This window comes from Ornithodoros turicata, chromosome 2 (assembly GCF_037126465.1).
Source record: "Ornithodoros turicata isolate Travis chromosome 2, ASM3712646v1, whole genome shotgun sequence".
Lineage (NCBI taxonomy): Eukaryota > Metazoa > Arthropoda > Arachnida > Ixodida > Argasidae > Ornithodoros > Ornithodoros turicata.
The window spans coordinates 32,444,455-32,457,832 of record NC_088202.1 but is presented as its reverse complement, the minus strand read 5'-3'; the positions used below and the strand labels follow the sequence as shown (position 1 = coordinate 32,457,832).

The 13,378-nt window shown below is 45.9% G+C and overlaps 1 protein-coding gene across 1 annotated transcript; it reads left to right on the top strand.

The window, feature by feature from the left end:
- The first annotated feature begins 5,773 nt into the window (after positions 1–5,773).
- LOC135384511 (uncharacterized protein K02A2.6-like) lies at positions 5,774–7,425 on the top strand. The gene is made up of 2 exons (XM_064613710.1): positions 5,774–6,755; positions 6,983–7,425. Exons 1-2 carry the CDS (start codon positions 5,774–5,776, stop codon positions 7,423–7,425), a joined length of 1,425 nt encoding a protein of 474 aa, XP_064469780.1.
- The last annotated feature ends 5,953 nt before the right edge of the window (positions 7,426–13,378 follow it).

Genomic DNA, 13,378 nt, shown 5'->3' with positions numbered 1-13,378 from the left:
GGTGGGATCATTTGTTGTGTAACTAATTCTATTTTCTTGTTAGCTATTGATGGTTCATACTCTTGCTTTCCCAGCCTCTGTATTACGAGTGTTTTTCTCCTTGCATGTCCAGAGCTGTCCTAACTTGCCCAGACATGCCATGATGACGTCACAGCTGACGTCACAGGATGTCCGGAACTGGTGGTCATAGCCGCGATGCTTTGCAACCTGCCTCTGTGCTCCGTCGCCCAGCGACGGTCAGCGGCCGTTCCGGACCGCTTTCTTCAAGATGGCGTCGTTGATCTTTAACTAAACTCCTTCTCTCCTCTCTATCTCTATCTATTTTTTCTTTTTTATGACCACGTCTATCCGGAAACGCACAGGGTGGTCTGGACACTAGTTAGACGCTCCCCAATTAGTGTGATGACTCATTGGATGATGCTGATTAATGTGGGAGGTCCCATTTAGCTCTAATTGCTAATTAAACGTGTCCAGTAGCCTTGTAGCGTTTCCGGATAGCCGTGGTCAGTACTTACTACTTTTACCATCCCCAAAAAATTGCTGTGCTGCCTGGAATCTTGAAAGGGTAGACCTTAGTATTGGAAAGTGCTGAGGTGCATGGCACATGCATGGTACATGAAGCTGCTAAAGTGAGGCATACTCTATTTGACAAGTGGAAAATAAACTTATTTTTTAACACTTTCAGTGTGGTGTACATTTTTCCTAAGGATACAGAATATTTTTATGAACCAATAGCATTAGCATTTCCTGAAATTTCGCGATATCACATCCGTATGGTGCAGCGGGAATGAGAATGTCCCTTACCTTTGGCGCCCCGAAAAGGTGCGGGTTTTTCACCCCTTTCTCCTTGTTTTGCTTCTTGGTACTGGGGTACCCCGTCCTACAGCCACTTATGAAGCAATGGCTGGTCATACCTCAGCCAGCGTGTTTTTGAAAGCGTATATACACAGCGCGTCAACAAGAGAGCCGGAACATGCGAACTGAAAGTAAACTGCGAAATCTCCCTTCTCGGACCCAGCGGCGTCAGTGGATTCCCAGCCTAAATGAGTCCCCCCCTCCCCCCTCCCCGTCCAATAGGAAACAACAACAACTTTATTACGGGATGATGGCCGTGCATCCAACAGGAAGCGCTTTATGGACTTTGCGATTCTGTTGCTTTCAGGTCGAGAATATCATCTGGTGTCTCTTTTTTCACTGTTGATAATTAGCGCTCAGCAAGAACAAATCTGGCGACCGCCCATACGGCCTCTCTTTAGGAGAGCTAACAAACCAAGATACAAATAACCTTCTGTTTTACAAAATAATTTGCGTTTATTTATACATAAGTTCGTGGTAGCCGTGATAACACATAACACTTTGACGCACTGAAGTGGACAAACCAGAAAGCGTTTTATTTTATACTATCTGTCTTTTACAGACTCCGCAGCTATGCAGGTACAAGTAGACGAGTGTGCACCACACGAACGTCAGCGTAACTCTGGCCTTTTCCTTTTAATGCTTCATGGATAGCTTCCTCGATCAGCCATCGATCCGGAACCGCACCACATTCCTGCAGCAATTCCTGCAGCAATGCGTCCTGCCCCTTCCTTGTACACACATACGAAACAAACGTATCTTGCTTGCCACGGAACAAGGAGAACCTTTTTTTTTATGACAGTTTCTGCAACACCAACAAAGCGCGCGTCCGGCGACTTTCGGATACAAAGCTTCCCTCCATACTGCTCCATACCCCGAAAAGTGGCTTTACAGCACAACATTTGAGTCCGATGGGCTAGCTTCTCCTTATGACACCAAAAAGGAGGCAGCACAAAATATACAAAAATGAGTGTAGCCGACCAGAAAAAAAGTGTATACCGTTATTTAAGACACCGTGTACATGTTTATTTATCAAACACTCCTTTTGAGCGCTTCTTCATAGAGCATTCCAGCACACAACAACTCATTGACCGGCGGCAGCTTTCGCGGAGTTAGTACCGGAGGGAACGCGAGCGCCGCGGCCGAAAAGGACTCGAGGAATTTGGACGTCATTCTCCAGCAGAGTTCGTTCTCCTTACTTGTCCTCAGTGTATCCAGCCAATATATTGCAGCCATCCTTTTTTGTTCATTTCGTGATACCAATTCTTGACCTAGTGCAGACACAATGTACTTGGAAATACCGCAATAATTAATTAGACGTATATCAGGAAAAACAATTTATTTTGATCTTGTTCATATGCCATGATCGCTGCCATTTACGAAACTGTGGTGTAAAGGGGCTGGGTTCAGGGCTGCTGCTGGCATTTTTGAATCCGCGAGCGACCAACGGCCATGAGAGATGCGGTGACATCTTAGCCCCGTAATTCAGTGTGTTTGTGAAAAATGACTACCCCTGAATACTAACCGTGTGCTCGTAAACTTTAGTATCCATGCCGCCGTCGACGTTATACGGTTATGCTGAGAGGACAGACCCGGACGTCAGCTGCGGATACCACCGCCCAGCGATCCGGACTCATAGAGGTATGTTCGCTTCAGTTATTTCGTTGATATAACTTCTAAATCCGACCCAGTCGAAGCGCCCCGACATCCGAGTGTGATTTCAGTTTGTGTCGCGTGTCATAAATGGAAATGACACACCGCACGTGACATTTGACTATTCCGCTAAAGTCGAACAGAACATACATTCGCGTGTACGCTTCGGGGTTCCGGTACGGCACATATTCAGACAGAGTGCTTGTGCGTGCATTTTATTAGTCGTCGTGTCCTTATTTCTGTCTTTTGCCCAGCGCTTGGGATTTTAGATGTTCCACAGATAACCGTCGGGCCACACTGATGATTTTACAATGTGGAAATCACTTTACTTTCCTTTCAAATCTATTTAGATTTCATATAGGGTCTTTGCACACAGTGCCTAAAACGTTTGCTACAGGAGGTAGATACTACTGAACATGAAGGTAGCACACGCACTACAGCTATGTGTACAGATGTACAGTGAACATATGCTAGTTCTGTTCATGCTTGTATATACTTTCAGGGCTTCGAGGGACACTGAAGCACTCCGGTGGAATAGGTGATAGTCTACAAAAAGGTAAATACTATCGAATATGAGGGTAACAGCAGCAGAGTATGCTTTGTTGGCAGCTCGACAACCAAGCTTGTACCCAAGGTAATTGCCAAATATGTTTTCAGGCCTTCAAGGGACACTTAAGCACTCTATTGATATGTCCGGTGGCACAGTTCAGCTATCCATCAATATGCTACTATACAGTCATTAACTCTAGTCAAAAAAGGCAGTATAATAAATTCACATCTATTTTATCTATTTTCCACCATCTCCTAGCGGTGTACTTGTGCACAGGGTGTCGAACCGAAACGTTTTTCGTTCCGGTTACGTCATAAACGATCCGGTACCGGTTCTGCTCTGGAGCAAGAAAATAACGGTTCATACCGGTTTTAACCGGTTCCGCTTCTGCTGGGAATATTCATCCCTAGAAAAAAAAATCAGTGTTACAATATGTAAACCCGTTTATTCCGCATACATGGTATTTAATATTAATAGGCAGCTCTGAAATTGGTAGCTCCTGGTTCCTGTAGGTTACTGTCTGTTCAAATAGGCTTTTTCCTTTCTTGAAGCGCATACTACAAACTGACTTGTTTGTCGTGATGTCATACTAAAGTACTTTCTTGCTGGGTTGGAGCGATCGCGTCCCATCCGAATATCTGTTGCTACTGTCTAGCCAGCAAGCACCATCGCACGAGTACGACGCAAATCGAGGAACATACCTTCACTCACAAACGCGCTCGACGGCTCCGTTTTAGTTTCTTCGTGTCCTGTCCACAAAAGAGTTGCCACTTCGCACGGGCTTGCCCTCGCGTATACGTAAATGTATTCAACTTAGCTGCTCTCACACAAGGGACGCGTTGCGCGACATTACCGATAGAGAAGCCGTAATGCAGACCCCTTGGGTCGCTGTTTAGTTGAGGAGGGTTTGGAGGGTCAAATTAAAACGAACACTACGGCACATTGCTAGAGAGTCACATGTACCTCTAAGTCTGTGTGCGTGCGCGAACGATAAACCATTACAAAGGGATCCGAAGGGTCTTAGTATACCGACATCCGTAACCCTCGTATTCGCGCCGAGAAGTTTCGGAGTCGCCCCCTGGTGTTCACTGAACGAACCGTGTCGTGGGATATTCCCGGGCAGTATTCGCACATTGCATTGCGTATCAAGGCATTGCACGTGTAAGAGGCTGTCCAGCATTGATATTTCCTGGTGATTCATGACGAAAACGACATATGTGTTCCAAGTAAATCGCATTTTCATTCCAATATGACAGTTTTTACTGTAAGTAACAAAAACGAAACCGAAACGAAGATCCCCACCAAGAGGCGGCACAGTGGCGTTCCTAGTGAGGGTCTCGCCGCGAATAGTATCCATGACATTACTTCAGGGCACACGACGTCTGTTTCATTCGCCTATCCGTAGTCCAAACCGGCGAAGTTTTTTCTTGGACCGAAAACCGTTAAATATGTTTTTCGGTTTCCCTCCTGCGCGAAAAAAACGTATACGGTTTCGATTCCGTTCCGGTTCGCACCAACATAGCGGTTTCTTTCGGTTTGCGGTTCCGGTTTTCGGTTCGCTCCGACACCCTGCTTGTGCATTGTACTATTCCTTCGTCGAGGAGACAACGAAGTGTGGACAGCAGTCAGTTGCATAGTGCACTTTTTGTCAGTCGGCTCGAATTCGATAAATACTTGTTTCGAGTTGAGTTTACGCAATAAGCTTACCATTTGGGTTTATTTTGATGACCAGTAAGGCACCAGTCGGTAAATCACGAGTTGCCAGTTATTTCTCATTAGGACACAAATAGCTTTCAAATCGTTGCATCCAAAAGGCTGCTTAAAACCCACTGGATTGATCTAGTGTGATGTATTAACTCGTTTCGGTTTTGTTTTTGCAAAAAACTCCGCTAGGGGTCCCGAGGTGAGGTCTTTGGTGTGTTGAGTGTGTGTCATGATGGCGGCCGTGGCCGCATGGAAATAAAGCCGTAAAATCCCTTCGCATTACTCTTCTACGTCACTACTCAGGGCTATCTGAGACGAAACACAACACTGGCGACGAGGTGACTCTACAAGAACCCTGTATATGGCCCACGGCAAGGTATGTCCCTATAAACTTGGCATGAACTGGTCGGCGTGGCGTGACAGGTTCGAATTTTACTGCGAAGCCAACGAGATTCACAGTGACGACAAGAAGCGAGCCTTGTTGCTCGTTTTGCGAAGAGCACGTCTACCGAATTATGTGTGGCATCATCTTACCGCGAACGATTCCGGAAGTTCCCTACACCGAAATGGTCAAACTTCTCAACGAACGCTTCGAATCTAAGCCCTCAGAATTAGTGGGATGCTCGCATTTCAACCAGAGGGATCAGCAACCTGGTGAATCTATCGACGACTATGTGTCTGTGTTGAGGATATTTGCTAAAGAGCGTAATTTTGGTGAGCCACCGTCATCCGTCGTCATTCGTGAGGCCGTGGCGCCTACCGCCACATCCACTGAGTCAGACGCCTCCGCCGCTCCGGTTACACCAGCAGCTTCAGGTTCGTCCGCAGCAATAACTGTTCCGTCAACATGTTTAGCACTATATGTGATGTTGCGAGACAGGTTCGTCTGCGGACTGAGTGACACACATTTGCAGCAACGATTGCCAAGTGAGCGGAACGTAACGTTCAAAAACGCCTATGCTATGGCTAAGGCAGCGGAGGCGGCCAATCAAGCTGGAAGGTATTAATCAGATGGAGCCTCCACTAAGCAAGTTGGAGACCATGTTGAGTGATCATGCATCGGTCTTCGCGGACTCTGGAGAAGGGCACAAGGGACCCCCCGTTGGAATAGAGTTACGGTCCGATGCGGCGCCACAGTTTCGAAATGCTCGCCCAGTACCTTTTGGATTGCGAAGAGCTGTGGAGCATGAGCTCAAGGACTGGGAAAGTCGTGGCTTCATATCACCAGTGCAGCATTCAGACTGGGCAACACCGGTTGTCATCGTCCGTAAGAAAGACAGTGGCATTAGGTTGTGCGGAGACTATAAAACGACCGTCAATGCTGTGTCTAAGAAGGCATCGTTTCCTTTGCCCTCTGCAAGTGAAATCGTGGCTAACTTGCAGGGAGGAACCTTGGAGGAAGTTTTTTCAACCTTGGATCTCGCACAAGCCTATCAGCAGCTCCGCGTAACTCCGGAAACGGCCCAGATTTTGACTATCAACATGTTGAAAGGACTGTATGCTGTACATCGACTTCCTTTTGGCGTGTCCGCAGCGCCGGCAATTTTTCAAAGGTACATGGAGACTGTTCTTGCCGGAATTCCTGGAACCAGTGTGTATCTCGATGACGTGATCATTACTAGAAACACCCAAGTGGAACACGCTTTGCGACTCAAGGAAGTTCTTGAACGACTGAAAACGGCTAATCTGCGGCTAAAAAAATCCAAGTGTCGGTTCGCTGTTGATGAAGTCTGTTACCTACGGCATCGGATCAATGCTGAAGGTGTCCACACGACACAGGAGAAAGTTCAGGTTCTCCTAGACGCACCAGAACCAACGTCGAAAACGGAGCTTCAGTCGTTTCTTGGGTTACTGACTTTCTACGACAAGTTTTTACCGAACATGGCTTCGGTAGCCATTGACCTTTACGAGCTCCTCGTGAAAGACAAAGTTTGGAAGTGGGAGATAAAGCACAGAGAAGCCTATGCAAGACTGAATAATCTAGTGAGCTCGTGTACGGTTTTGGCTCACTATGAAGAAACAAAGCCGCTATTTATCTCTTGTGATGCATCACCTTATGGGTTAGGTGCGGTACTTTGGCAAAAAGGCTCGGAAGGGAGAGAGACGCCTTTGACTTTCGCCTCACGGACACTCGGAACTGCGGAAAAAACGACTCCTAACTGGATAAGGAAGGGCTGCCTGTGGTGTTTGCCGTTGCCAAGTTCCACCAGTACGTTGCAGGTCGTCATGTTACGATATTGACGGACCACAAGCTCTTGCTTGGTATCCTTGGAAGCCATAAGCCGATTCCTCAAGTCCTCTCCCCGCGCATGACTAAATGGTGCTTACGGTTGGCATCTTATGACTACGACTTGGTGTATCGTAAGGGACCGGAAAACCAGAATGCTGACCGCATGAGTCGGCTGCCGCTTCAAGGTAGAACAGATGAGCCCTATCCACCGGCAGACGTACTTCTCTTGGAAGGGTTTAAGAACCCCCTCTTACGGTGGAAGAGCTACGCCAAGGTACTACACAAGAGGATGCCATCCTGTCAGTGGTATTCAAAGCTGTGCAGTCAGGCGACTTCAGCCGAATTCAAGGTGACAAGTTCAAGCCGTTTGCTCGACTTGCGTCGGAACTATCTATACATGAACATTGTCTGGTCAGGGGAACTAGGGTGGTAGTACCTCTGTTGCACGGCAGAAGGCGTTAGAGTTGATCCACGCTGGTCACCGAGGGATGGTTGCCTCTAAAGCATGTGCGAGGAGTTACATGTGGTGGCCGAGAATTGACTCCGACATTGAGAACAGAGTGCGTGAGTGCAATATCTGCCAAGAGAGCCGTCGCCTACCCCCCAGGATTCCTTCATCGCCTTTTGAACGTGCTTCACGTCCATGGCAAGTGATCCACTTGGACTTTGCAGGCCCATGTGAAGGGCACATGTTACTGGTCATCGTGGGCGCCTATACCAAGTGGCTGGAAGTAAGAAATGTGCGCGCTCCGACATCGAGAAACGTCATACAGGAGCTACGATGGTTGTGTTCTACATTCAGTATACCCGAAAAGGTTGTTTCAGATAATGGAACCCCCTTTATATCCGCTGAAATTAACTTTTAATTAATTAACTGAAATAAACTTTTATCGCCGAAATGGTGTCACTTCTGTAACTAGTGCCCCCTATCACCCCTCAACGAACGGGCAAGCTGAAAGGATGGTTGCGGAGGTGAAGACAGGCCTCAAAAAAGGAACAGAAGGTTCCATGGAGTGTAGGCTCGCTCGCTTTCTATTTAAGAGGGCATACCAGCTCTCCGTCCCAATGTATTTCCTATGGAACAGTTTTTATGCTTTTTCTCGGTAACCACCGCGCATATTTTGACGCGGGTGGTTTCATCATAAAGAGGAAGACGAGATGAAGGTATTTACGCTACTAGATTTCTCATACATGTCGTACGTATTTTATGGCGACGTCACGAATGCTAAAAAAAAAAACACAATTTCTCTCCTCCCTCTTTGAACAAGTTTTATTAAACTTCTATAGACATTTCGAAAAAAAAACTTTGCATTTACTTTCTCTGTAAATATTTCAGGAATCGATAGACATCAAATTTATATGTCTACCGCTTTCCGTTTTTATAAAAAAGCATGAAACGTGAGTACGGATAAATACCGTCTCAAAGCCCCGTAAACCGCGTCATTCTGTGTCGCCCTCTAGCCGTAGCACAGGAAAAACCGCGCGGAACATTTTGACCGTATCCTGTCCGCCCACCATGCGGCGCGCTCGCGCACCGTAGTGGTGGCTGTTACGAATGGTGTGGGAGTGTGGATGCTCATTTTGCAACCTACTTGCGAGTTGGGTTGTGCGGTTGGTCTCGCTGCGATGGCTCGAGGATTTGTGTACGGGATGCATAAGCAGAAGAAGAGGTTCACGGCGGATTTGGGTTGCACAGGTATTCGTGTTCGACGGTCTGGAAATTCATCTGTTGAAGGTTCAAATGAATTATGTAATGTTGCATGTTTGAGTGATAATCCTCCTGATACTAGCGCGTGTTCCGCTTCGACGAGTTCGGATCTCGTATCTAGTCAGACTCCATCCATTGATGCTGATGGTATAGCGCTTCTGGCTGTTGTTTCTGATCCGGCCCCTCCTGTTGATGTTGGCGATAAAACTCAAACTAGTAACTTCGTGCTTGACGGGCGACGTATATTGTTGAGATTGAGCATTTCTTTTCATCTTTGCAAGCTTTGTCTCTACATAGTCCATTTGGTTGTGACCTGGGTGATATGTACGTCATATCGGAACAACGGCGAGGTCTCTGTAGTTTTTTCTGGTTGAAGTGTAATATGTGTCTCAGGGAAGATGAGAGTACTGATGTAATGAGGCTGGAACAACAGATAAGGGACAAATACATACAAAGCCTCAATTTGCCTAAGAAATTAACGATGAAAGATGAAAGTCACTGACAAGGTTAGCCAGCTGTAGGAGTTGAACCCACGTCTTCTGGATTGCCGGTCCAGGTCTCTACCAATTGAGCTAAGCTAACACGCCTTCTCAGCGACTTCCAGGGTGCGTCATATGAAGGGACAAACCAGCCACTCTCTCTCACTCATCCTCCTTGCACTCTTACATTTTTGCTCACTCATACACACATTCATACGACGGGATCGACGCAGGCGGCAACTGTTGAACATGAGAGAACTAATGTTCTGAGGCTGGAACAACATAGAAGGGACAAATACATACAAATACAAATACATCTTTCATCTTTCAGGGAAGGTGTTGTCTCGACGGAGAAATCACCTGGATAGCTTGTCCAACAGCGCCTAGCCGTGAATTCGAGAGCTGTAAACGGAATTGTGTCCATAGGTTCTGGTTTCTCTAGTCTTTCTGAGTTTGTTGGTGCTGTCGATATACCCTGTATGGCTAGTGGCACGTACAGTGCGTATCAGAAGAGCGTTGCGAAGGCAATCTACAAAACCGCTTGGGAAGAAATGAGAGAAGCAGATCTTGAGGAAGCTCGTTTAGCTAGCGTGAACCTGTGGACGCCCATAGTTCTCAGCGCCCAGCCGATCAGTTCACAGTTCCAGGCGATTTGCATCCTACTCCCCGCACTTGGAAAATATACAGATGGCCCTTATGGACGACAGTTGCTATGCACATGTATACTTGTCTGTTTCCTGCGATAGACCATAAGTTGTACTGTATATGTGTTGCTGCACTTTCTCGGTGGCTGCGGGGGTTAGATTACATAACGTTGTGTTAGTATAGTGGTTTGGTATTCAATGTTGCATGAGAGGGAGAATGCAGTGTGCCGCAAATAGTCGCACTTTGCTACTCCGGCAATGAGGGTTCGCAGGTTATAATAGGCCGTACAGACTCACCAATTTCCACATAATTACGAGCACACGCATACTCATAAGAAATAGCCAGATAACATTTATTTAGTGTAGTTTATTTTTCAATGGGGACTTCGATCACGTTATTTTGAGATACGGCAAATTTTTCGATACCGGTTCTCTGGATTTTCCATCGGAAGCTTATCATAAGGCCGAAAGTCAAAACGCCGAAAGATCAGAACGCCGAACTATCATGAGGCCGAAAGCCAAAAGGCCGAAAAATCAGAACGCCGAATTGTCAGAAGGCCGAAAAATAACAAGGCCGAGCAATGAGAAGGCCGAAAGTCAAATCACAAGAAAAGTCAATCAGAAACCGAACCGAAAATCCGAAAATCAGACACCGTCACACACAATACGAAACCGAAAATCAGAACACCGAACCGAACACCGAAATAAAACGTCCAAAGAAGCAGAAGACCTAGTGTAAGCATCCCTCTGAATGACCACTGAAAGGGAATTGCTCTTTTCATTTAAAAAAAAAGCAATAAACTATAACCTCGTATTGCCAAACTAATCTAGCAATAATCTATAACATGCTTGCTACAATGAGAAAGTGTGTGGTAGGTGAATGCCAGTGAATGACTTGTATCACCCACTGAATGAATTGTAGAGGAGATGGTGTTTCTCTACATTTGGTAACCCGAGCCTGATTGCCACCGTGTACAATAAACACACAATAACACAGTGGTTCATATCTCTACTTTTCCTTTTTGTTTTCCCCTAAGTTATTGAAAGTACTTTATTAATGCGATGTTCTATGAAACAAGTTATTTGCTGTATTAATTCCCAACAAGTTTATTCTATTTAGTCTGTAGAGCTAATTTTTTTATCACAGTTGGAATACCAGTTCTCGTATCCTGGGTTCCTCATTTGTCGGCGTTTCGATAATTCGGTTTTGTGACTTTTCGGCCTACTGGTTTTCGGCCTTATGATTGCTCAATGTTTTGATTTTTCGGCCTTTTGAGTCTCGGTCTTTTGATAATTCGGCCTTGTGAGTTTCGGCCTTATGATTGCCACCCTTTTCCATCTTTCGACAATCCTTGCTAGTTGCACGTTGGATGACCCAAAACCTGTACCCGTCTGTCTTTGGACGGCGAACAAAGGGAGGCCTTCTGAGGAAGATAAGGAAAAGCTCCGGGAGGGTCACTGGGGATTCTCCGCTGAACTAGTGCCTACGCTAAACGAAAGGTCTGGTGTAATGTGACGTACCCTGTGAAAACCAAGGAGTGTCTAAAAATATGGTACTGAAGTTTCCGGGTAATAATCAGCGCAATTATGAGACGGAAATCGTGCTCCGAGACCTCGTGCGCGTCAAGTTCCTTCCATTTTATCTTGTTCATTTATACATAAAAATGGAGTTCAAGGAGTTTTAGGAGCTTCCTCCTTCTCCTTTTTTCTTTTTCAATTTTTTTAATAGCTGTTTTTAGACTGATTGAGCCTATCAAAAGACAAAGAGAATCATAACGCCGAATTGTCAGAAGGCTGAAAATGGAAAGGCCAAAGAGACACAGGGTGAGCACTCCAGTGAATGACCACTGAATGGGATGGTGTAGATTGTGAAAAAGTTTTGGGGCTATTGTATTCGAAATCAAATAACTGGAATGCATAGCATTTGGTGCTCGCAAATAGACTAGCCAGCGAAGATGAAAAACAATAATCTACAACATGTGTACTACGAAAAGAAAGTGTGTGGTGGGTAAAGTGAGGATAATTGGGCATTAAAAGCCCCTGAAATATATATGCAAGTAAGAACTGAAATCTAGACAGTCGATGAAGCACATCACAGGCGACCGAGTGTTATCGTTCGCTTTCCGGATTTGTTGAAATTGGGAGACATAGCGCTCTTTATTTATTTTTTTATGTGTTAATAATTGTAGTTAAGTCTACATTCCATTCAACAAGCAACATAAAATAGATATACAGGGTGTTCAAAATTAAGCTTTCACTAGCAGTTTATATATAGGCGAACAAAAGAAAACTGGTGCAATTGTTTCGCGTAAAGTTATCATCGGTTTCCTGTCATCGCTGTGTTTGCGTAGCGCTCGTGAAAGCTTAATTTTGAACAACCTGTAGTTCGCTGCATTAGTTCGCTAGCGATATCGTTCGCTGGATGCTAGTATTTCTCTACTGTCGGTCAGACACAGGTGTTACTGTTGTCCTTACGGGTTTTAAAAGCTCTACACCCACTTATTCAGGTGTTTCATTGCGGTTTCATTGCGTTGAAAATACGGTTCATCAACATTTCATTTCATTTCATTTATTAATCCCAAAGGCCCAGGGGGCAGACATACATATATACAATAGACAGACAGACAAACGTAGAAAGTATTAGACAACAACTACAACATCATTGTCTGACCGCCACCAACAACAAAACAGAACTATATATGAAAATACTAGTATTCCGGTTGAGTTGGGAACTACGTCCGACGATATCCACGTTCAACGAGCGCGAAGTCAGGAGGAGGAGGAGGAGTGTCGTTGGGAGGAACCCGAGAGGTCTGCCTGCCTGATTTGGCGGCATGTTTCTCGGGAAGGGAAAGGTGGTGGAGAGGAGGAGAGGAAAGGGTGAAGTGGAAGACCGAGCGGAATCCGCTCGGGGGGAGGATAGCTGCGTCCATGGGCCGACTTCAGGGGAACTGTGCCGGCATACGCCTATTACACATCTGAGGGAAACCCAGGAAAAACCCCAGACGGCACAGCCGGCCCGCGGATTCGAACCGCGGACCTCCCAGTCTCCAAGCGCACGCGTTACCTCTGCGCCACCGGAGCTGGTGCGCGCGAAGTCAGAGCCCCAGGATAGTGGGCATTTGCGTTTCATTTCATTGATACGAATACAGAAGGTAATGCGTCATTGCGCTCAGTATTCTGTAGTACTCCCCTCTATAAAAGAACGCGGTTAACATATCTGCCATAAATAAGTAGAAGATAGCAGGACCCTGGAAAATCACCAGTGATGAATCACCTCGTGGCATAGCCAAGATTTATTTGTTGTTGGAGAATCGCTTCCTAATCTTACCGCGTTGTCTGCAGTCAGCAAACTTTGCGAGAGAGGAACAGAAAGAACAGATGTGATCGGCACAATGGCAAGCGGCACAGTGGGTGTGACCGCATTTATGTTCCTTGTTCAATGGTTTTACCGTGCATTAGCATGCATGTTAATTTAAAAAGTCCCGTCTCCCAATTTAAACAAATAATGTGATTGCGCTTGATCGGCTATGATCCGTTTCATCAGCTGTTCAC